Source organism: Bombus pascuorum, chromosome 11 (assembly GCF_905332965.1).
Source record: "Bombus pascuorum chromosome 11, iyBomPasc1.1, whole genome shotgun sequence".
In the NCBI taxonomy this organism is placed as follows: domain Eukaryota; kingdom Metazoa; phylum Arthropoda; class Insecta; order Hymenoptera; family Apidae; genus Bombus; species Bombus pascuorum.
Window position 1 is genome coordinate 11,250,284 of NC_083498.1, and position 26,710 is coordinate 11,276,993.

Here is a 26,710-nt window from a genome sequence, read left to right on the forward strand (position 1 = left end):
AGGGCGAGCGTGCGAGACGCGTGGATATACGATGGAGAAAAGTGATATGTGTTCTCTTATAACGCATCTAGGAAAAACCAACGCTCTTTCATTTGTCTTTACCTTCCTCGCTCTTCTTTCTTTTTCCTTCTCTTTCCTCTTTCAATATACACACAGCAACACGAACACACACACGCACACGAGCTTTTGATATTGTGTTCGATAATGAGCTGGGTTTACGCGACGCGTTACATCGATGCAAATGACGCGGATGGAAAAAAAGCGCGCGATTGATAGAAACGAAACGCAGTTTGAACGAGAGATGATTGTAACCGGTAAGGAAATCGACTTTTGATTTGCATCGCTTCGTTCGACGTCCGCTGCCGCACAAAGCCGCTTTCCCCTCTATATTTATATACGAGTATGTGTATATCGATCGTTCTATAGGTATTATTTTTGCTTTTTAAAAGCGACAGAGAATATACGATTGCTGATTTCGATTCTCTGTCCGAGAAAATTGATAAGAAGATAGAAGCTGAGTGGTGGAATAACGAAACGAATAGAGGAGGAACGAGATGTCGGCAACCTCGTGCAGGCCTACTAATTTTAAACGAGCTGTTGCTTGTTTCCGACGCACGTCACTTGCATCTGGTAACTTTTCGCGAACGCAGCCTTAGACCTGTACAAAGCTACTAAAAAGTACATGTTTTACGTATATGCGTTTGCACGGACGAGTTTCGTTTATGGATAAATCGAACTGTTTATCGTGTTCATCCGAGAACGAATTATAGATCAGCGGATTTAGATGATATAAAATTTAAAAAACAAAATTATAGAATATTCAAATAAATCGAGAAATTCTTTCCAGTATCGAATTCTAATTGGAACGTTTCAAAATTTAACAAAAACTATATTCGAACGATTTTTTAATATTGAAGCGCTATTGATGTTCTATCTTGTAGTAAACTATAGGCAGCAGATGCACAACGACGGAGCATTTCGATTTATCAGACACGTTTGTCACCACATGGTTTTCTTTTTGTGCTTTAAATACATATTTCTCCGCTTTTTCGAAACTTCTTTTTCGGAACGCTCGATAGTCGTTCCATTCTTTTCTTTTACATTTGTTTCTCTGAAATAACGAACATGATTCGCGTCGATTCGGCTTTCCTTTATGATAATAACCCATATCTCTTCCCTTCGTCGACTTTTCGCATGAGAACTCCCATAGTCTTTTTCCCGATACACGGTCAATAAAGTAAAGGCACGCGATAAGAAATGGAAGGATAAGTCAAAGAGGTACGAACATGATCGCGATGTCATGCGTTTTTCCGCCTTTCCATTACATTTGATGATGTCCGACCGTTACCTTTCACTGCACGACGCACCACGTGATTTTTATCTCATCGATCGATTACATTAAAAACTAACTAACGCAAAAAACCGAGAACAAATAGAATTTTTAATTAATATAATTATTTACCAACTACTTACTATGTATATCTTTCGCAAAAGAACGGATTATTAAAGAGTACAAGAAGAGAAAAAAGAATTAAGTTCGGAAAATTTTTACTAATCTAGAACAAATCGATTACAAGTAAATTTTATTATAGATTATTATAGCAATTGCGTAAGAAACTCTTTACATAACAATTTCATTTAACTATAAAGCGCAACAGAAATTTGCTAATTGATCATACCTGTGCAAGTATGAAGAGCCTCATGAATAACGAGAAAGATTATTTCAAATTTTCCGATAACAAAATCGCTCTCTTTCCACGTGGTATCGCTCAGCTGAGATTAATATGAAAGCCCTTTACGAAAAACCTTGGGAACGTACGTTTTTTTCCAAAACGAATCAATCTTTCATTTATTTTTAAATACCTGTCTAATCCAATAGTATTCTAATTCATAAACTCTGTTTTTTCTTCTGTTAGAGACTTCTAAATACAAGTTATCTTATTTCTTTTTATATACCAGGTAAATCTTAATCTTTAATTTAGTTAGTTATGGTTAATATTTGTGGAAATTCGAAAAATCGCGGTCAATTCGTTTTTCTCTTTTTCTTCTATCCAGCGGTTTTTCTTTCTCTGTCTCCCTCCCTCCCTCTCTCTTTCTCTTTCTTTCTTTCTTTTTTTGGTTTTCTTAGCGTACGTACGTTTATTGTTTATGAGATGTGTGTATAAAAAAATATGAATCGTTTCATTTCTTCTATTTAGAGGTAGATACACAGGAAACAGAAGCAGTGTTCTTATCTTTCTTTTTTTTTTTTTGTTCAGTTTTGTATCTTCTTTACGCAGCTTTCTTTCCTTCTTTTTTTTTTTTTGCATGAAAACTATTGCTGAAGAGCCTGACTTTTCTTCTTTTTTTTTTTTTTTTTAAATCTTCGTCACGTTTCGAACAATATTTGATGTATTTACTTTTCCTTTCCCTTCCCCCCGTTAATCCTACGTTCTACGATAGCCTGTGAATCAGTAATAGTATCAGGGAAACTTATCTTTCGGGCGAAAGAAAACGATCCGCGACGAAGTGAGTACAATGAAAAACGGATCTACTACCTTTTGTGTTCCTCAAAACGAACATCGAATGTTTCGCCAGATTATTTACAAAATATTTACGTCATCTGACAAAATAATTTAATAATTTTTCTTTTTTTTTATCTACAATCCCTAGTCGCTATAGAAAAACATTTACGAGTTCGACGTGACAAATGAGTGATTATCCGATCTACGTAAAAAGACACGTAAAGCATATATATATATATAGGTTAGAAAGATCGAATCTTTTCTTTCCTCTAATCGGTTTACTCCACATAATGATATATCTTAACTTGTTTGCCGCGAGAAAAAGAAAAGAAAAGAATGTTCACGCTACATTTGGTTATGTGCCCAAAGAGAAAAAATACAAAAAAAAAAAAATCACTTACAAAATCAAATTGGCTGTAGTGTATGTTTCATTGAGATAGGAGCGCGTTTATGCGAGTATATATGTACAATTCGTAGGATTAAAAATACAACTATCACTATAATATTAATATTAATAATAATAATAATAATAATAATAATAATGATAATGATAATAATAATAATAATGATAATAATAATAATAATAATAGTACTCGTAATAGTAATAAAAATTGGAACGTTAATGGAAAGTAGCGATTATAGTTTTGCGTATTACGTAATTATGTACAGAATAAACTTGACAATTTGACAAAGTAATAATATGAAAAGGAAAAAACAACAAACGAGCATTAAACACGATTAAACTCGAAGCGCATCGATGAAACAAAACAAATACATTAAGTCAGACTTTAATCTTGATCTGAAATGCTTCATAGCTTTTAACAAATCTCTGAAATTTTCTTAATTGCTTTCGGTCTTGATTGATTTGCTCATTACTTGTTACTATACACTCTTTCTTTCTCAAACTTGTCAGACTTGTCTATTCTCGAGAAAAAAAATAATGGAATAAACGCAGAAACGTTAATTCGCATTGTAAAAATGTTGCATGCTGCAATTTTAAATCGTGTACTTTTATTGCGTGTGTGTGGTCCATTTCTCGACACCAAACACCCTGACAACATACCCTGAATTTTACTATGTTTTTTTTATCCCCGTTATATTTTTTTTATTTTAAGTGTTTCATTCATTCCCAATCCTCTCCTCTTCGCAAAATCGAGGTGATCAACCGTGACGTAACTAACGACTCGGTCAGAGAAAAGGCGAGAAATGCTTGTCAACAGAAATTTACACAAACCAGCAACGTGATCGCTGGAAGCTCTGTGTCGACTAGCGTCCCTGAGATTCGTGACAGTTGGCGCTAGTGTACTTGAGCGGCTTGGCGTCAGTCGCTACCGGTCCCGCTGTTTCCAAAGTATTCTCCGGCATCCCCGCGACATATTGGGCACGTTCGATTTGACTGTAATCAAAAAATTAATAAATTATAGTTAATTAAAATTTCATTTAAGCGAGTCTCAAACATCAAACGGTATTCTTAGTTTATGGATGATTATATAATAATTAATTTCAGGAAGCTCTTCAACCGTTAGTTTAGCATGTAATAGAATAAATCGATGATCCACCACAAAAGAATCAGCCTCGATGTATATAGTGGATCGCTAATGGTCTATATAGAATCGTATTATTCTCAATAAACTTACTTTAAGCCACTTGTCGATGCATTTAGAATGGAATTCGTGCGAGCACGGTAGAACACGCAGTGACTGCAGAGCTTCAAAGTCGCACATACAGACCACGCAGTTAGTTTGGTCTCCTTGGTGCGTTTCCGCGTTGAATTTATACGAGGGTAACTGCTCCACTTCAGCCCGAGTCAGTCCTCGTGGCTTAGCCTCTCCTAGTCTCTCTGCCAAAGAGAGCAGTGCTTCGTAATTTTCGGTCGCCGAGTCCGGCGAGGATAATTCCGCCTGACTGTACGGAGATAATGGTGGATTGCTGAGCATTGCGCTGTAAATTGCAAAATTTTGTAAATTAGACCAACTCGTCATAAATGAGGTTGAATCATAACTATTCATAGTAGAGATTTTTTACAAATCTTATAATAATTCTTTTCTATTTGTTTAGTCTATATCTTTTATTAATATCAATAGACCGTAGATGTAAATTCATATTTTTGTGATTGCAACTAAAATAATGGAACCCGAGAGCATTATACTTTGGATATTATATTATATCTAATATATATATAAAACTAAAGGTCATTTTGGCGTTGGTATCAATAGTAACGACAAAGTGATACTTACAAAAAGTGTAACAGGAATCCTGAATAAGTAGCCGGTGCTATCGGAGGCGTACCTCTCCATCTACTCGACCTTGGTCGTCTGAGCGTGTGATGAACGTTGGACGGTGTGCGCCGAGTTCTGGTTTGAATCATTTCCAATTGACTGTTCCTTGTTTCTGATAAAAATATAGGCGTAGGAGTAGGAGTGGTAACTTGAGTCAGAGCTGGCGGTGAATACGAGTGTGGTAATGGTAATGGGGCACCGGCTGTAGCTCCCACTCTATGATGATGATGGGACTCTATTAACTCTAATTCAACTTCTCGCTGTAACAAAGAAAAAATGAAGAACGTTAGATAAATGTTTTCTCTTAGCAATGATAAAATATCCTGTATACTATAATAATTTGTCTGAACCGTTGAATCGTACCTGTTGGGAAAGTTGATGGTGCGCAGTGTAATGAGTAGTATGGACGGGTGGAGGAGGCGCGTGAGCGTGATGAAGAGCCGCTACAGGACCTCCGGTTGGTGTTGGGTATCCTCTGGATGCAGCGCCAACTATTGAACCGACCAGACTGTGGCCTGGGTGGGTCGGATGAGCCGCTGAATAGTGACTATGATGGTGGGTAACCTGGGGAAATATAAATTCATCTATTATAACATTCTAAGTATCTCAAACTCGTTTAGGAATTTAATACAAAAATGCTATAACATTTAATTAAAGTTTAAATTAAATGTTTAGATTTTTATATATATATCATTACTCAAATTTTATATACATATAAATTTAATATCTTAACAAGAAATACCATAAAAATTGAAATTGTTTAAACACAACAAAATTTACGTTTTTTCTGCAATGGATAATATATACGAAGATCATACAGAAGGAATATGATGTCATATTTTTATAGAGGATTAATTCCTGAATTTGTTCAAGATTATTGACTATTATAAAATTAGTTGCGATATTGATTTTATAAAACATTTACCTGACACGAATGTGCGAACGCGTGTGCTCCGGTCGGTGTGTATATACCGTGCAGCTGGCAAGGGATCCTGTAACCTGTCGCCTGAGGATGCCAGATTGGTTCCCCGCTAACGGCAACCCCCAAACCGGAAACACCGACTTGCCCAACGTCTACGACCACAGGTCCGTTTGCTCCTTGCGCGGGATGGTGTCCCGTACCAGGTGGATGATGGGGATGTGTCTGATGCGCGTTATGCATATTATGATGCGAATTATGTATATTATGGTGCGAAATGTTGTGATGAGAATTGTGAATCCCATGGTGGGAGTTGTGAATGGGCGGATGAGGGGTATGACCGGGTACGAAAGGATAAGACAAGCCGAACGAGTCTGTGTATCGTTGATAACGATTTCTGATAGTTGGACTGCCGCGTGTCGACATGTGATTTCGAGGTGATCGCCTCTGGGGCGCCGTTGAGAATTCCCATGGCGGCGGAGTAGTGTGCAACGATGGTGTAGGCGACGGTGGCGTAGTTTCACGAACTTCTATTCCAGAGACGGCACCGTTGCGGGATATTCGACGGCGTTTCCTCGAAGGAGATTCGCTCTAAAATTATACCGATATCGATTTTGCATTGAAAGTAAAAAATTGTGACGGAACGATCGAATGGAAATTTTGGTAAAGTGCACGGACGTATACCTTTCTACCATCGTCTTGACTAGGCTGTCTGTAATATGGCGGCGATGGCTGGATTTGTACAGGACTCAGAGGTAGCTGGTTTGTTGCTGAAATAAAGATACAAGAAATAACCTCTCATTCACTTTCAGCCATAGGGTCAAAGAAGCTATGTATATGTATACAATGGTCGTACACTACATCAAAAATCTATAAACAGCACACTACCTAACAGCCAGAAGTAATAAGACACCTACCGGTTACATCTATTAGGAGATTCTAATAAATTTTATTTCATTTAATATTTCGTATCATAAATAGAACACAGATTTATGATAAACAGATTGCGGATGTTTATGCATTTATGAGAAACTGAAAGGTGTAAAAATGCACAAAACATACATAACATAACAAAATAGTAGCCCTTACGACGTTTAGTTGTTGAAATTTCAATCTCTTCTTAGATTTTATTTTCCTAGTTGCACCATAAGAATATGAATTTGCATAAACATTCGCAGTTTAATAATGGAATAACTGAGAGATAAAAACATAGAAATTCGATCTGTACTAAATATCAACGTGTGTCGCAATATTTAATGCATACATGCATATATGTGTGTATATACTACTTTATATGTGCATACTATCATATATGCATGTATAGCATATAGTATAGCATATATAATAATATATGTTTGTACTATGTATAATCGAAAGTCTAAGGATACCTTGAGAACTCCTACGATATTCCATATCGACGCCGCTAGCTCCAAGACCTGGACTCATGTTCAATAATGGACCACGCATTGCGTTCTCCTGCGAGTACATATATGTTTTAAGAAAGAAAACACACAGATACTGACTCGTAGATAGGACAGAAGAAGGGGTACTTACTTGCCCGCAAATGTTAATATGCAACGGTGGAGAATTGGCCGGTGGGCCCACGGACTCTTGTGGAAAATGAGCCTGTGGACCTCTTGATTGTGGACTGTGCTGCGGGGGTGGTTTGTACCCCACGCTAGACCCGCCTACGTTCCCGTGATACGAAACTTCCTTGCCGTTTGGCCCGGAAGATGTACCGACTCCAGGACAATCCCTAAATACATAGAAAATTGTTAGCGGTCATATTAGAAAGGACGACGAGTGTCGACGTTACCATGAAATCGAGGTGTTTGGCATCGCATTGCATAAGACACTGGTGCATAAGATTCTGCAGAACTTTTGGAAAATATTTTTTGAACATTTCTTAGACTATAGCTGTGTAAAGTTTTATATCAGATTTAAAATAAATAATAAATAACAATTAATTCGTAGTAGATCGGAATTACAATTTATTAGACCTAGATCTTTCCTTACATTTATTAGATTCAATTTGAAAATTGAAAAAGAAAAATTTCAAGATCGTAGCGGAGTTAATGCAGATAATTAGAATTATTCGAAATTTATAGTAATTAACAATTCCAATAATTCCACAGAAATTCTTATAGATCGTTTAGAATCATTGAATTACATTACATTGAATTACAAGTACTTTCACCGTAACGTCGATATACGCATAACTTGGAGTTCATTTTTCCTCCTTGATCACGATTTACGTCAACTCTTGATCATTCACGTGTATCGATCTATCGAACAATTAATACGAGTGCTGCTGATCGGACGATTCCTTAATATATGACACAATTTGATGTAATAATAATAATTATTCTACTGTAGAATATAGAATATTACAATCGTGACGACAACACACCTGCTGTATCAATCTTAATACTAGAGCTATCAGAGTCGTCAAAATAACAAATTACAATTCTTTATAGAAATTTCATAAATCTTTTTCGTAGATTTGCAAAGAATTGGATTTGCATTTTTACGGATTTCGATGAGTTTTTATAAATTATACGAAGCAATATTTGATTTTAAAATATACTCTTTATGTAACTGCCATTTTGATCTTTCGACATATACGAGGTTTATATTTTAATCAACGATATCATCTGTAATGCTAATACGTTTACCGATTTAAAATAAAACAATGTTCGTTTGACTAGATACGAAACGGGAATAATATTATTGTTAGTAACGCGTAGCTGAATAAATTCCATATTATGGGCGTGTTTACATGAATCGTGTACGATATCAATAAAATAGCGATATGGGACGAATCCATTGTAAAACGTAGTCTTACTTTTACGGAAGTTTCTAGACAAGATAATAAAAAAAAAAGAAAAAAAAAAAAAAAGAAAAAAAACACGTGACAACCAAGTATACGCAATACGAAGTAACGAACTGTATATATCGTCAATTTGCTGGAAAAGGAATATATTAAAATAATTGTGTCACTTTTCAAACAAGTTGACAATACTTATAATTATTTAAAAAATAGTAGTCATTCGGTGGCATGCTAAACAAGATAACCAGTGAAGAGAAGATTTAAACATGATATGTAGAGTACAGAGAAAATAGAAACGAGGAGAATGAAGAAGAAAATAATAATTCAAACAAGAACAAGCATTCGTTATGGCACAGAAAAAGATCATAGTTACATATTCTGTTAACGAATGCTAAAGATTGTTATTGATCTGTATATACATAATACCTTCAAGGTCGCGTGCTGTATGGTGTCTCATGCAGCTATGAACAGTTTCATCACAAACTCGCGAAATATAAATTTTGCAGGAAAGATATCATATTGAAGAAAAATAATTAGCCGCGCAATATATTCTTACAAGTGTATTTAATCGTGCCATATATTTATTTGTGTGAACATGTGTCATGTTTACATATCGTCGATTTACTACAAGAATAACACATAAAAAGATTATCAATTTCGAGATATTTATAAAATTAGCCGAGCAATTACTTAGCTCTTTATTAGAGTACGAGTATCATAATTACGTAAAGATCAATTTGTAAAAGAAAGCAAATATTCTCATTATCGAGTGTTAGAATATGTAATTAATAATTTTCCATTTTAAACTTTAAAGTTTACTTCTACTATTTGTTGGTGTCGTTCTTTTAGCAAATCGATATATATTCATCCTTCTATATTACATACGTACAACATGGGTGTATGTACAGGAGCAGTATCACAAAATCATCTCAATCGAACAAGCTAACATCTGTATTTTTCGCATGCACACGTGTGTTTATGTGTCGCGTGGTCTATAGACTAGAGATACCGTATTTCCAACTCGCGGAACGTTAATCACAGTAACAAACTCGAAAGGCAAGTCCCGAAATTCGATGAAATCGAGAGGGAAAGAAAAACGAAAGTTTCGACGGACTGACACGGACACTAAACCGTGCATGTGAAAACGAAAAAGCACCACGGTTGCATCTGTAGCGTCGCAACTCGAGGACAACGTTATGCGCGTTTATTATCGTCGATTAGAATGGTCGACTCTTCAATGTCGGTTACTCTGAAAATTAAATACACACTTACTAGGCGTAACGCGTAACTCGAACAGAAAACTTTCGCGACGATCACTCCCTTCCATATCGATCATTCACGTTGGTAAATGCGAAAACCTATCGACGAATGTTCGATTCTCGATCGATCGATAGCGTAACAAAGTGACCTTCTCAAGAATTACACCGATGTATACGTAATTCTCGACGTTACGAACAGTTATGTAACCATATAGGCAAATAAAAAAAGTCTAGCGATAACAAATCGTAACACTTTCGATTACTTCGTAAAGTGTAGTTTCGTATACGAATGGGTTGCGCAGCATCATACGATGCTAACTCTGAAAAGACTCTATCGCATCTTCTCGAGAATTTTTAACTTGGCTGTAGAGTCGACCGTGGAGTCATCAACCCCGCGAAATTTTAAACCGTCTGTAGAGAGTAAAGTACAAAATAACTTTAGAATATCGAACTTTTCTTTAGTTTTCCAATATTATGAAATGTCCTATACGTAGTAGATAGTCGCACGAACATAGTACAGAATAAAATAACGATTAGGTGTACGAAAATCTAAAGAAAAATATCTTTCACAAAAACCTAAAGAAAAAGCAGAAGGATGTTTGCAAAATACGAAGTTTATGTAGAAATGTAACATGTAAAGAAAAAAACGAATGATATTGCAAAATTTTGTGATATAAGAGAATATGCACAGAAGGTGCACCAGGTTCGTTATTGCAATGGTATACCCGTTATGGAAGCGTGGTGGTGGACATTGTCGATACGGGTATTCCTTGTTGCCGGTGTATTGCTGAGGTATCTGGGCGTGCTGAGGGTGCTGATTATGAGGGTGCCATCCACCGCGGGCGTGAGGAGGCGCTGGGGGTCGAGAGTGGGGCCCTGCCGGGGTGCCAGCAGTTACTACGGCCCTATAACGTCCCTGCATGCCCAAGCCGCGATGCTGATGACTCCCAGGGCCGTTCATTCCCTCCCCCTTTGCTCTGTCTCGTTTCGATCCTATTATTCTACCCTTTCGTTCTCTTTCTTCCTTTTCCGTCACTCTTACTTTTCCTTTTTTCTTTTTCTTTTCGTTTTCTCTCTTTCACAACGAGAGCCACACGGTATCGCTCCACCTCTTTTTTTTCTCCCTGCTGGTTTCGTTTTCGTGGTTGAAACGGGAGGACACGACACGGCAAGGCGGAGGAGGTTAACCTCGCCTCGTGATTTCGCCCGACCTCGTACACGTTTCTGGCCCCCTTCAGTTCGAAACGTGCACGCCGCACGTTAACTCCTCCGACTCCGGCTATCGAGAGAGAACCTGGCGAGATATTCGAACGTTACACGGCGAGAAGAGGCTAGATGATCGAGAGGCGATTTCCACCTCGCGCGCCGTTCTTTCGAAATGTCGAGAGAACATCCGAGCTCGCCGCCATGTTCGAGTGTTGCTCGAAACGCCAGAGACGACGCCGCTGATCTCAGGAGCCCCGTACTTTTGTCGCGTCGCGTACTTGTTTTTGAAGAGAAATGGAATTGCGAATTTTTTATCTCTTTAACGTTGCAACCATAACGTAAATATAAAACAGATTATGAAAGAAAGAAAAAAAAATGTGTAATTTTCGATAGGTAGTGTGAAGACGAACAAGCGGCGACGTGATCTAAATATGTATGATATCGCGGAATGATTTTTCGTCACGTACAAAGTAGTAACAGCCGATAATAAGAACAGAGAATGTGTCTTAGAAACAAACATACCATGCAGTAATACATTGTGATAATTGTATATAAGAATAAAGAAAATGTATAGATATATATAATATATATATATATATATATATATATATATATATACATATATACGAGAGGAATAATTAATTGTTTTACTAAAGCTACATCTGGCGAATCTCGCGGAGTTCGCGACTGAAATAGTTCAATTATAATTAACGATAGAAACACAGCGATTTCTATTTCGAAATATCATCTTTGTTAAACTACGTGCTCGTATTTGTTGGCAAAGTTTGAATGAACATTCGCATGCTTTTTCCGAGCAACTAGAGCTCCGAGTGGCGACGAGTTCGGATATGTTTCCGGTGTGAGAAAAAAAATCTCCCCGCCACCTACTGGTCCAGAATCGAATTTCAGCGGTTCAATGATTCAAGAAAGATAATATTAATTACGTTTCAATGAATTCAAGCTACTCGATATAACACAGCAGTACAGTTTTAAAAGACGCTTTCAAACTTTAATTATTTCAGTTAAGGTTTTGAACTGTTAATTTTCGACTCTGGTCTAGATTGCGTCATTTAATATCTATGTAACAAAGCTAAAAATAATTTTATGTCTCTCTTATGCTTAGTTTAATCTTTGTTACTCTTTTGTGTGTTCAATTTCTTTCTTTACAAAAACCACGATCTCGTTGATCTTAATTTCTCTCTTATTTTTTTAAACTTTCATTTTACTCGTTTACTTGTTTGATTTTTTTTATTTTTTTTTTCGTGAAAGGATAATACTGCCATTGATGTTTGTTTCTCTCGCTCGCCGTTAGCAAACGTTCACGCTCTCGTCATCGTGCTCGCGTATCCCGTCATGAAAAGGAGCGAATCGCGGTTCGCGCTTGCAACGTATGCAAATCGCGTTTAATAATTCCGTAGGAATATTTATGAAATCACCGTTCGTCGATTTTATTGCTCGTTTATGCACACGTTGACGTTGTCGTCGAAATCCAAGAAAAGAGATAAGAGGGGAAAAAAGGGGCAGAGAAAGAAAAAAAGAATTGCGGGATTCGATGCTAAGATGAAAATTGATAATCATTGAAATTTAAATTATCATTTGTTAACCTCTGTTTGGTCTAGCGATGCACGAGCGACGTTATACTACTCGCTTGATTTTATACAGGGTGTTTCAAAATCTTGGTTCCTTTTTCCACTCGCCGTAAGATTATTCCGTATTTTTATTAATTTTGCTACTTCGCGAGAAAAAAAGATCGTCGAGTATAATCATTAATTAACTAAACGAGAAATGTACTTTGTTCTCTGTAAAACTAGACTCAAATTTTAGTACATTAATGTCTTCTTTACAAAATCATGCCAAATTAGAAAATATGCCTTTGTTACTAGTAACTAATAAAAAAATAATTTTATACGCAGACTAAAAGTGGGGAAAATTCAGTTTTCGAAGGATAAATATTTCGATGTAGCGTTAAATTTTGAAACATCCTGTAGATTCGGAGTTCGTTAAAGTTACGACAGGTCCAGATGCGTTAAACGTTGACGATCAACGACCAAGTCATTGCCTCCTTCGAGACCACGACGTCCTCTTCTCTCGTTCTCCTGTCGTTCATCAATTCAATCAGCCTGAGCATACGTTCCGAAGGAAAAAATGTGTTCGTCGAAATCGCTCCTCTTCGATGGGCCGTCGACACGCGAGCCACGTTCTGACGTTCAAGCGTGAAAAGCTACAGGAGCATACGAAACAGACGGTAACAAATTCATCAAGCATACAAAGCTACCTACACACTACGATAATTAAGAATCATTAATTAGCTATTTTTTAGTTGTCCATGAAGCAGTGGAAATTTTAAAAAAGGAGATTAAACTGATTTGATAAGTAAATACTGGAAGCAGAATAGCGTAGAAGAAGAAGGAGAAGCGTTTCATGCAAAGAGCACAGAGGATGCACAATAGTTAACAGACGTGGATTTCTGATGGATTCTATGATAACAGCAATGCTACCGATCAATCCATTAAGGAACAAACTGTAAAATAATTTTTAAAAGTTACGCAATATTATTGGGAAATTTATGAATAAATATATATTATACATAGCTTTATCTACATAACAAAATATCGATATAATTGTGGCTCTTCGGATTTAAAATCTAGAGTAACAATATACCGTTTCGTCCACGTACAAACAATATATTAGAACTTCAAAAGAAAATAGTTTATTCTTAGATTGGCAATTTTTATCCATTTATGAGAAATTCGGAGATGGAAGAATGCACATAATATGGAAAAATATACAAAATATATCAAGTATTTCGTGAAATTGTAGCATGTACATTCCCCTTCAAAAGATTCGGGCATGCTACAAGATTAAAAAAAAAAAAAAAAAGAGAACAACGAGTTCTTTTAAGTAAGCACAACATTAGCCATTAATGGCTTTTATCTCATAATACTTCCGACGTGTTAATCGTTGCATATATCGTTACAAGAATCGTCGAATTTCGTAAAACTCGAAAAAAAAAAAACACGTTTCTTTTCGTCGAAAGAAGATATTTCATGGGATCGAGAGGCAATTTGGGTGGTAGCGTCCTATGACGCTGTCTAGAGGTACCATTTTCTGGTTCCTTTGTGTACCCACGGCACATCGTCGTCATTTTTTTCTTTCGATTTCTCATCTCGTGAAGAACCAGAGAGGAACGAGAGACCAGGGTCCTGACCACGAAGTCCGAAGAAACGATTAAATGAACCGGAATATCCAGGCCCCGTTGCTTTGGGCCAACCTCTCTCTTTGCTTTTGTGCAGGCCATGGCCCCGCACAGCCCAGGCAAAATAAAAATATGTGTATCCTGGACGACTGGAAATAAGCCTCCGATTGTAGCAAATTTTTGACCTGAGCAAGGATACCATTCCTTCTTCTGGAGTTCTGCGTTCTATAAAAAGATTCTCGCCGATGGTAGATGAGGTTTTTATGCAAGTCCGACATAACACAGGAATAGGCTTTTTTTACCGAAAATTCTCATCGTAGTCAAATACAAATACGGTTTTTGCTTTTTGTCTTTTGAAATAAACTTTCGATACCGTGCTTCTCTGTATCGAAAATTCTCATTTATAGGATTTAAGATTCTCATTGAAGTCGAGATATAGAAGATTTGTTGGAACGATGTTAAGTATGAAATTAAGTATCATCAAGACATTGGGACTGAAGAGGATAGTTTTGCTGGACGTGCATCGCAGCGGACATGGAGTCTCTTCGCTTTCCTGAGCCTGATGGCACATGTTCTCCTTGCGCTAGCGCTCGTGGAACTTCTGTTAGCGAGTGGACGGGAAATGTCGCGATAGCTAACGATTACTTGGTTATACGATGGTGGAATTGATGTTCTTGGCATGGAATTTATGTCAACACTGGCTGGTTAGGTGATGGTAAAGTTTATGCTATACAATATGGCGATTCAAGTGCATGTAATTCTCGCTCGCGCGTTTTCAATGTTTTTATATTGAGAGAAGAAAATTTAATAGAACAGTTCATTTTATACGGAGTATATAATTGGATAGATAACGTTTAAAGAAATTTTTATCATGTCGTCGAAGAAGGACCATATTTCTTAAGAGTTAAAACGAACATCCTACCTTGAAGATGGTAGTTTTTTTTTTTTTTTTTTTTAATAATTTAAAATTGGAGTACATTATTTGCAAATTTTGCGAAACGTAATTCTTTTTGGACTAACGTTCGTCGAACTTAATATATTTTTAAAATATTTCTGGAATCAAAATTTATGTCATACGTGAAGTAATTTTTCAAATGTAAATTCTGAAGGACCAATAAATAAATTTCGTCGTATTTTTTCGACAGGATAGTAGAAAGGACCTTGCAACGGGGTATTTAAAGAAATACTACAACTCCAAATAGATATTTAACCGAAGAAGGTAGACGATGCATTAAACTGTAAATAAAAATGAATAATGGAACTATCTGTTGGTCGGGCAGAATTTTTAGCAACAACCGTCGATCTTGGTATCGAGAGAGTAGATGGGTTGCACAAGGGCGCCAGGTGAACGTGCCATATGTCACGCGGGGAGATAAGAGTATCTAATACAAGATAGCGAACAAATACGTTTAATTTTTGTCTGATCTTTTAATTCTTATTAACAACCGAAATTCATGAAATAGTTAATCCAAGAGGAAAACAAAGTAACTCTCCGCTTTAATACTAGCAAACCCAAAATTTTCCTTATGGAATAACGAAGAATCTTTCAGAAGATAAAGTAATAAAGATGGAAAATTTTGCACTTTATATACCCCTTACTAAACCAATATTTAATCAACTACAGATATAAGATCATAGGATAATCGTATATTATCTTACAAGAAAAAAGCATGTGTTCCATAAACGATTACTCCACGAAATAAGTAAAAACACATCTTTCATATTTTGAATCATCCTGTACCGAACATTCGTTTCAAAACTAAAATATTTATTTCATATTTTACATGAAATTGCACAAAAATGTCATTTTATCGCTATTTACGTAATTATTTATTATTTATTGCGGCAGATATCTTTCTTTTTATCTACTACACTGGCATTTATTCCTTCCTTTAAAGGGATAACGGTGCACGTGCACCGGTGAGCAGTTACTGTAAATGTACCATATGCTGGATATTTACTATGTCTTGGGTGTTGTATATCATTAACAGAGGTAAGGCAATGGGCGAAGTAACGTAACAGGTGCTATTAAACGCTACTTAACGTCTAATACGTCTCTTTGACGCAATAATAAGAACGTCTCGGTGGCTTTGTAGCCGGCGATGGCAGAGGTCCATTTTCGTTAGACGAGGAGGGACGGCGCTTATGCTTCGAACAAAGGATGTAACCTTCGACGTTCGAGCACTCGGATGTTGATTCAATTTCAACAAATTTTTTATACAGATTCTAATTCGGCCTTGCCTCGAAGAGTAATTTCCCTCTATACATCACAGATTGTAACTTTGTAAAAATCTGCCGATATTTGATTTATTAAATTCGTTAGACTCTTTAAAATTGCCGTACGAATTTTTTAAATTACAGTTTACGTTTTTAAACGTTCCGATCTTTGATATATGCGTGAAATTAGAGTTGAATCGCGGTTGGTTCTCTCAAAACGGGCAATCATAGTTCAAAATTTCAAACGTTAGTGTCTGGTCGCTGAAACCTCGTACACGTACGTTAGTGCTGGTGGATCTGATCGAGAGAGGCCAGAGCTCCTGGTGATGTGGCGATGTGCGCGTCTGCGAGAAACCCGTTTACCTTTAAACTCCTCTCTCGTGGTAGCGACTCTATCGAGACGCGGCCGACGCAAAAACCGTCTGAGACGAGGACGAAGGAATCGCGGCGAGAAACGCGTACACCGTTCCGGACGGCGCGGCGACGTGATCAAAAGCTGGCGTGAACGGGGTCACGATACCCGGACCATCACGATTCCATGGAATTCTAATGGATTTTACCTTTTAATCGACGGTCCGAAGATTTAAGTATTCTTAAAAATTTAGGTTTGTAGGATGCGCGTAAACGTCGTTCCATATTTTCCTAACGCAAATTTTACGTTTTAATTTTTTTCTTTTTTTAAACGGAAGATGTAAAAGACGAGAAAGGAATCGAGGTATTTTGGAAAATTTTATTCCTGCGTTTAATTATCGAATCAGAGGCGTAGACAGTTTTTTAAATTTACTTTCCAAGTTTAGAGTACGTAGAAATTGTAGCTGATATTTTTTCTACGACAAATTTTAACATCCGATCGTCGAATTACAAAGGTTTAAGTATTTTCACGCAACATCTACGAACGTGGGTGTATATATACACTGTACGAAGGATACAGTAATTTTCTAATAATTTCTAAACTTCGTCGCGTTTCCTATAAGCGTTGTAATACCCATAAACGTAGGTGTATGTACATTGAAGTCGTCTAGTTTACTGTCAAAACACCTGTTCTTTTCGTGACACGTGTAAGAGCATAAAGTGAATCTTCGTCTATTTCGAAAACGGTTGGAAGTTTGAAGGTTACCTCGATATCATATCAAGCGTTGAAAGTGTTATGGCCGGTAACTTACAAGCACATTTTTCTTATATTTGGAAATAGGAGATTGTTGTCGTAAGGATTTTCATTTTCCGTTTCTTCCAATCGTTCATTTCGAAGCTTCCACGTGTCTTTTCTAATTTTCTATCCAATGACGCTATGTTAGGGATTCTCGAGAGGCCTGGTTCTCTATTCGAGAAGCTAAACTCACAATTTTCTTGGAATTATTCTCCGTTTCAAAATTCTCAACTCGGCGGCACTTTGCCACGCACAACCAAAATATCGAATAAATAAAAGAAGGTTCGAGAAGAAGAAGAAGAAGAGGAAGAGGAAGAAGAAGAAAAAGAGGAAGAATAAAAAGACATCAAAGAGCGAAAACTCAAGCCAAACCACCTGTACTAAAAACCGCAAGACTGCAAGAGATTCATTCTCCATTTCATAACTCTCAACTCGATGCATTTTTTTAGCAACCTGGCCGAACCAGGATGAGCGGCTGATGGCGGAGCGAGCAAGCCAACCAGTTCCGGGCGAGCAAAGTTGTAACGTAGGAACCAAAGCCTCCCACGATTATATTCTCGACCGAAAACTCCGAGGTTGATGATCAAGGCGGATGGAAGACGTGGCCAGCGTCGACCAGAGTATGTACAAAGGCTCGAATTTATGCCGCTCGAGAAGACGGCAGCTGCGTTTTCGATTTTTCCACCAGCTGTTGGCACGGTGTCTCACGGGCAGGGCCGTAGACCTTCGTTCGTCCACTCGACTAGCCCTTAAAAAGCCGAAACGCACAAAAGGTGGTCCCTAGGGCGGTGGCAGTACAGGTCGAGACCTTGTTCCCTCTTTTTATCCTTCTCTCTCTTTTCTACGTATCACCCCTTTTCTCCTTCTACGTGCTTGGTTCCTGTTCGTTCGAATCGAGAGAAAATGCTTTTGGTACACCTTCAGGAGTCCTCGAGGAATCAGGGAACTCAACGAGAGAGAGAGAGAGAGAGAGAGAGAGAGAGAGAGAGAGAGAGAGAGAGAGAGAGAGGAGCACCAAGGAGCTTGAGCTGCTCTCTATCGATCCAGGCCGCTTCGTATCACGAAACTGGCTGGCACCCTGGAGAGAGCGACCAAGAGACGAAAGGGAGGGAAGACGAAGCGAACGAACGAGGAATAGAGAGGAAGAGGGATAGAGAAATTTCCACTTCGCTCTCCTCAAAGGATGCACGGGATGGACTCGCTGGATTTTCTATTTTCTATCGAACTTTCTTCGCGGACCAATTCTCTTTTCTCGTTATTGTTCCCGCTGATTGTTATTCCAACGTTTTACGTATCGTAATACGTTCGATCGTGTATTTTATATATTAGCTCAGGCGTTCTACTCTGAGAAACAGATTGGCAGATCGAAACGTGTACAGTCATTCTTGATGATTCGTTCGATTTTGTTCTATCGTCAATCGAGCTACTAACATTTTTGATCGCTTACTTTCTGATGAATTACACCCATCGCGTGTTCCCTTGCTAAAACCGAAATATTAAGAAAAAGATGGAGTTTATCGATACTTTCCTTCACGATCGTTTTTCCTACGATAAGAATATAACAAATGTATGGGAAACGCGTATTAATTGGACGTAGTGTAGAGACAACTTTGATCAAATACACGTTGTTGTTCCAAAGAACGTATAGTTAAAGTTTCGTTTCGAAAAAAGGGACATTTGATATGAAGCAATCTAATAGATACAGAGGTGTACAGTTCGTTCGGATTTATGGCAACATGGCCGCTATTGATTGAACTGGAAACGATCAGACAACTCTCTCACTCTCTCTCTCTCTCTTTTTCTCTGTGGAGTTGATAGTGAATGGACTGGTCGAAAACGAGTTTTATTTCGATGTTGTTTTTGCATCTTGTAGGGCCAATGATTTATTATGTTATTTATTATGTTATGAGAAATTACAAGTACCGGTAGAGGAGAAGAGTATTCGGTAACCTAGTCTAGAGTAGTATAGGGTAGTAAATCGGAATTAACTCTTTCATGGTACGCGATCCACGATTCACGATCGTACACATATATAATTGTCGAAATTTATTACACGTAAAACAACTAAAAGATAAGCGTACAGTTAATAAAAATCGAGGTACATACTTGACCTGCACAGCCCTTTCACGATGTAATAAAAGCAAGAAAATGAACGAACGATTTCAAATATAACTGTTTTTTTCTCAATAAAATTTCTCCAATTTCTCACGCTATATATAAGAAGAAATACATATACATATATACTTGTAGCATTTTATCAATAATAAATTTCAACTCTTTATATGCAGATTGGATCGTCGACGATATAAACAAAGAGAGACTGGGAGATTTTTATTTTTGGTGAAAAAGGTTTCAAACGCTTGACTCGATCAAAGTTTACGTAATATAGCAGAGACTCGATAGGTATTTTATAAACTCCACACGTATATTTTGAAAGCATAGAACAATAAAAAGAAATGTAAGCTTGGATATAAATCGAAATGTCAAAAAAATATATTTGCCTATGGCAAATTATTAACAACGTACAATAAGATTCAATATATGTGACATTTATGACATTGTATTACATTTGTCGATTCGCTCAAGTATCCATCGCTCTTAAATCGTTCGTTCCACCATTCTTCTTTGTTTTATTTCCTTATTTTATACCTACACGTAAATGAATCAAGTAGAAAATTGCAAAGCCTCCCAACGACTATGATACCAACGCTATGGAGAAATAACCGTAACTTATAATTCTGATTAATTAATTAATTAATATAATTCGTTTTGAGAAACCGAGTAACTAGGTAGACGATAACACTGAAAGTGAAGTCTCTAGAATTTTCTATTTCCTTAAAAAAAAAAAAAGAGGTAAAGAAATAACAATGGAGTCGGTTTCGATGCGTTAGATGAACAAGTTCTTTCGCTTTCGAACGAAGATGAGACGAACAGATAGCAGAGGCGAACGATTGTGAAGCGGGAACGATCGACCAGCAGCCTTCGAGAAGAAACGAGGATGCGTTAAAATATTCAAGGTCCACTCTGGGTAAAGAACATTCGACTTCTGGAGGATGGTGCGTTTCCTCGCGATGCAAGAGACCTAACGAGTTTCCGGGGAGCGAGTAACGTTCGTTTCAGTCTGAATAATTTCGACTTTCGATAGAGTTATTTCGATTCTTATTACGTAAAATATTATTATCGTGGATTGGAATCGATCAAACAACGATGCCATGTATTTTCAGTAATATTTTAGGAGCTTTGTCATTTTGTTCGAATATCGCGAATTTTACCGTAACGTTATACGAAAGATATATTTTAGAAAAAACAAAAAGGAATTTCTGGATAAAATTAGATTCGGTTAGAAAAATCTGTATGCTTTCAAAAATTAAAGTATAATTTAATAAATAGCCGTAATAAATTATCGAAGAGAACTCTCGTGAAAAAAACATTCGATGTCCTCTGATTAAAAAAAAAAAAAAAATACTATGATATATCCTATGGGTGGGATAATTTGATTAGAATGTAATAAAAATGGAGAATAGTGATTTTTCGTGATATTAGAATTTATCTTTCTCGACGATGGAATTTATAGTTTGGTTTTCTAGTTAACGCGTAAGGTGATTAACGTGCTATTTGGGACACCCTGTATATTTACATTTGGAGCGCACCCAGCATCACGAGTGTGACTCGTTATCACCTCTGGACTGTGTTTTCCACGCGACAAGTGTAACTTGTAAGACACAGGGGGTTAATTTGATACAAGCGCTACTATGATGCAACCCCTAATAAGAGAGACGCGAAATCCAACTGTGCTACGTATCGATAAATAACGAGACCATTGAAATAATCGAGCTTAGATACCGGTGAAAGTTTACCGGATTGTTTCTTCGGTCGTAAAAAGAAGGCGAATTTTTCTTCTTAGCTTTTCTAAAAATATTATAAGAATGTATCGTGTGGACACAATACCATATTTCACGACCATAATTCAATAGTAAGTAAGATTAAAGAAATCTTATGGAGAAATTTTACACGTAGAAATAATCCTGTAGAAATCTTCAAGGAACTCTTCAAATACATCTCCAGGTTCCAAAAACAGACCACAATTTGATCGTAATCTTATATCAGAGATGTAGTTCAACTTGTATTAAACTTTGAATTTAATTATCTCATGGAACATTATGTGATTATAGTTTCGTATAAGATATATCTTGGTATTAAGCTGTTAATAATTCGATTCATACTAAACCACGAAATATACCTTCATAAATTCAACCAATTTTGTTATATTAAAAGTATGCTAGCGAAATGGATACAAAAACAAAACACAGTATCCAGTACAGGCGCAAATAAAATTCTTAAAGGATTAACAAACCTTCCTCGGATGGCCCATTTCATTTTCTCACCACCCCACGCCAACCTTCTAAAATAGCTTATATTCTCACTTCATACTAAGCTTCTCGAATAAACTCCCTCTTCTTAACCTTATTCCATTTATTCCGTTAGTTCCTGCGCTCAAATAATCCGTGTACATATATAGAAATTGAAAAATTCCTTCCAGAACGATACTAAAAAAAAATAAAATAATGCTAAAAGACGACGTACGTTTGGCTGCTTTTTCGTCGGTATAATCTCAACGATTCGTCAAAATAGTCTCGTTATTATAAGTAACGCGCGCTATACGTTGGATATTTTATAGACTTTTGCGTATTGTCCACGTTCTGTATATCTTCCCAAAAGCGCGTAAAGACTCGCACTCTATCGACAGGATTTGATTTTTAAATTTAGGATTGTTCGGTAGATTCGAAGAAGATTTGAATTTGGCTGACACTACTGTATCGAAATTTAATCGACCACCGTTGCTCTGTATTTGGGGCATGTTCGTCCTTCGCTCGAACCCTTTCCTCGTAGATCACGACGACGACGACGACCAGCGACGCTTTAATTTATGCGTACGTACGTACGGTAACAGGTACCTACGCTTAGCCCTGCTGAACTGGACCTACTGGTTCGAAATAAACAAATAGAATTAAAAGCAACAATCCGGAAACGGGAGCCTGTTCTGCCTCTATCGTACGGTATTATACCGTGGCCTTCGTAGTTGTGCATCCGCGTTTGTTTATGCGAACACAACGATGAGGACCACGGACGAAAAACTGGCGTACAACATCCGTACACGCCGTGCTGCCCCTGGTCTCTTATTGTTAGTCGGTGTTGGCAAACACAGACAAACCGATGACTAACGAACGAGTCCATATTCGCCTGTCTCGCTTTGAGAAATTAGTCGCATGACTTGTTCGTGCGACTCCAACGACCATGGTTTCGTATTTCTCGCTTTTTTCGCTTTCCGTTGAATCATCGCGATTCGGTTTGTAATCGCTGCGTGCTAGACGTCAATAATATAAGGAAAAGTTTCGAATTTTTGTCGTAGATCAACGCGAAGGGAATCTTGCTTCGAGCGTAGACAAACGGAAGGTATACAGATCAGGTTGAAGCACGAAATTCTTCGCGAGAAAAGCAAGTAGAAAATGCAGCAGCGAGTCTTTTCTCCTGGCAACTGCCGCTTTTGACATAATGGGGTTTGAAAGCGCGTGGCTGTGCCCCCTGTATCACTGCACGCCAAAGCCAGTACGCTACGCCAGTTTTGAGGTTAGTTTTCTCTACTCTGGAAGATTCTACGAGAATACAAAAACCATCTTATCAAAATCTTATCAAAGTCATATTAACCAAACAAATCGAGCCCTAACCACGAAAATAACAAACCTACCCACTTTACGTGTAATTTTCTATACGAGGCATAATTCGTCGATATAAAAGCGGTTAACGAACCTCTATTAACCGTGTCACCCATGATCCGAGCCAATTTAGCCAGTAAACTCGTAAAACGCGTGCACGCGCCCGCATATGGCGTCGAGGGCAGGCTTTTGCCGAGCTTAGGAGTATTTTATCCATCGTTTTTCGTCCCCGCGGGTTTTTCTTCGCGAAACCGACGCAAGGCAACAGCGGAGGAGTTCTCGGAGCCGAAGAGAGAGAGCCCGTATGCGTCACCGTGCCCGCATACCGCAGCGGCGAATTACAACCATCCCTCCTCGCCACTACACCTCCTCTAACGTCCCCTGTAATGATGGATATTGTGGCCAGTCCCCGAGGGAACTCGATCTCTCGACGATCCACAATCGTAGCCAGGTAAGGAGGAGAGATTAGAAGAGAGACTTGGAAAATCGCCTCTTCGCATAATGTTTCATAGAGGGATGAGAAAATGGATAAGCAAAGGTACGTAGATCTGATCTTTTCTATTTCCTATACGCTCGATACAATCGATAGAATCATAAAAACGGGTGCACTTTTTAAGCGAAACTGTCGTATCTCATATTGGAATAGAAATAAGACCCTGGTTATCAACTCGTGACTATAAATCAACACAGATGTCCAAGTTACTTCAAAAATTTACTTTTAATCCTCTAAAGAGATGGGCTATAGATATTTTATGTCAGTAAAATAAACAAAAATTTATTTATATCTACACGTCAAGTACGTACATTGTACCAAATGGATCCTAAGTCCTTTTGACAGTTTCAGAAAGATTCTTATCTTTGTACGTAGCTTGTACGTTTGAAAGTAGAAAATTGAACGCTAGTGCTGCGTAAGTAATAAATCTAAGGGATGGAAGACCGTTTAACCCGAGATAATAGGATTGATATTAGGATACAATACGAATTATACGTTTACTAGACGGCTGTAAAATAGGCGTACAATTGCTGCACAATTTTGTCCTTAGACAATTTTGTCTAAGGATTTTAAAATCCGTTGGAAAAGATTTTAGATACAACTTGGTATAGCTAACAAAAAATTGAAAGTGGCCTGCCTTTCCTCTATGTGTAACGATGACGAATGACTTCAACCGTCATAACGTTACGCGTTTTGCAAATTACAATTGTTTCTTTATTTTATAAAAGATCGAACTATCGATAGAATCTTATAATATAGTAGTATGAATTTTAAAGATATATATATATATATATATATATTACAAATTATCATAAAAGATATAACTTAGAAAAAACGAAGCTGGCACCCCGCGGGGGTAGCTACCCACATGCTATATTTATTTTTATTTTATTTTTTTTTCACCAATAAGATATAACACTTTACCAAATGTCCATAAGGACAAATTGTAAAAAACCAAAATAAAATAAAAAAAAATATTACAAATTACAATTGTTTCTTTATTTTTAAAAGATCGAACTACCGATAGAATCTTATAATATAGTACTGTGAATTTTGAAGATATAAATATATATATATATATATATTTAAATTCAGTATGTAGCTATATGAAAATAAACTTCAAAGAGAAAAAATGATGAACTCTGAATCGAAGAATTCCATCGAACGTCTGATGTACGTAGCCTAGTAAAGTTCTGAATAGTCGATTTCTCAACTCTAGACTATACTTCGTCTGATAAAAAAATCAAGATTATATGCCTCGTATCGCGTATACAAGTATCACTGAATCTATCCTCGTCCGAACTTTGTGTTTCCAATTTCCGATTAAAAATAAGGTTTGAGAACGACCGACAAAGTCGAAGAAGAAGCTCCGGAATCCATGACTTATTTAAACAATTCCATATCCACGCATCCACAGAAACTTGATCGAAACACGAAACGTTAATGGCCGACTCCAGCGCAACTTTTTATCGCGTTATTGACAAATACCACGGTATCTCTATCTACCAGTGGAAGAACGATGATGCAAACGAATTTCTTGTACAAGAACTCACGCGCGTATCCCAAAGAGAAATACAATACGCACGGTACAACAAAATAATACGAATATCGCGATTTAATTCGTTAAAGAAAAACATCGAACGGAGATATTTGCGATAGTCCAAAGAAAATTACAACAGATTTCAATGGATCAAGCTATTAACGTTCGTAAAGTTGTAATAATTATCAACGCTGCTAGGAATTTTTCTATATTAAGATTAGGAAATATCACGATTGAACGAAGAAAAATAAAATTAAAGACGACGAATATAATTTACAAGAGGAAAAAAATGAAGAATTTTGTAGAATCGACGTAGAGAGATTTCGAGGTAAAGAAATCGTACGCGGCAAAAGTTGTCGAGCAAATCGCGATGCACGTTGTTGTATACAGCTCCCTTTGCAACGAAAAGAAATCTAGAGTACTTATTTTTGAACGTGACGCATTGACAAAAGACGATTCCTGCAAGATCTTCGATGACAATACTACGACGCGTAGAAATACACGAACTGCTTCATTTCCATATCGATGAGAATATGTGGCCGTGGAAGGCTGGTGTATTAACCTAGCCTCGTTGTTCCTTCGATATACATAATAAAAAAAATGCCGAGATATTTCATTACGATAATTTGTTGCGATCGTCTTAACAATCCGATAAATTTAATCTTTTTGTATTAGTTATATTTTATATTTATAGTTTTGTATATCGTACAATTATTATTTATGTATATATCGTTCGTAATGATTATATTACAATAAACAAGGAATCCTCTTTTTCTCTAACCAAGTATCAACAATGTACGTATTATTACTAGAGGATTTTCATGATTCTGTTACGTATTTAGTTATATATATATAGCTTCTTTGTTTCGATGGTAACAGGAATAAAAAAATTTGAAATTTGCTTTCGTTCGATAGAAGGCTTACATTGTGTTTCTATATTTATCACGCGAAACGGTATATTCGTAAGTTCATCGGTTTCGCGTCACAGAGCAAAATTATTACTTATAAACCTGGCCTTAATTTTACAACACTCGCTCATCTTCGGTAATTTTGCGACGCTTCGAGTGCAAGCTCGTACCGCTTTCGCGAATAGTGGCATATCTCGCGTTAAGTCAGCCTCGTAACGTCCGTCGTTCGAATGACTCACGAAGATTTCTTTGTAAGTGTTAAAACGCTTCTACTTTGAAGTTTGCATTTTTTAAGTTGCGCCGCTATCGCAATAAAGCAGCGATATATATTCCAGTGACGTAAATTTTTAAAAATTGATCACGGACGCGAAGAAAATTTGAAAACAAATGTTTCTTATACGAAATCCATCCAAGTTCAACGTACAACTCTGTACGACGTTTGATCGATCAACATTGTCCTTTGCAACAAAGCATTACCTTGCGAAATCGCTTTTTGAT

General features: G+C 37.1%; 1 protein-coding gene across 7 annotated transcripts in view; it reads right to left on the minus strand.

Annotated features, from left to right (window-relative positions):
• Positions 1–2,074: 2,074 nt before the first annotated feature.
• LOC132911639 (E3 ubiquitin-protein ligase RNF38) overlaps positions 2,075–26,710 on the minus strand; it is a 36,359-nt gene continuing 11,723 nt past the window's right edge. For 3 of the 7 annotated variants that reach the window (XM_060968383.1, XM_060968379.1, XM_060968381.1), the window contains exons 2-10: positions 10,517–11,085; positions 7,257–7,458; positions 7,091–7,178; positions 6,387–6,472; positions 5,709–6,293; positions 5,147–5,347; positions 4,742–5,043; positions 4,142–4,445; positions 2,075–3,900 (exon numbers count right to left, since the gene is read on the minus strand). In XM_060968383.1, coding sequence (XP_060824366.1) covers positions 3,826–3,900; positions 4,142–4,445; positions 4,742–5,043; positions 5,147–5,347; positions 5,709–6,293; positions 6,387–6,472; positions 7,091–7,178; positions 7,257–7,458; positions 10,517–10,752 — 2,079 coding nt within the window. In that variant the 5' untranslated portion in view covers positions 10,753–11,085 and the 3' untranslated portion in view covers positions 2,075–3,825. Of the gene's footprint in view, positions 3,901–4,141; positions 4,446–4,741; positions 5,044–5,146; positions 5,348–5,708; positions 6,294–6,386; positions 6,473–7,090; positions 7,179–7,256; positions 7,459–9,421; positions 10,285–10,516; positions 11,086–13,045; positions 13,219–26,710 lie in introns of those variants that run through there. The other 4 variants (XM_060968380.1, XM_060968382.1, XM_060968385.1 and 1 more) reach the window with 3 other exon arrangements.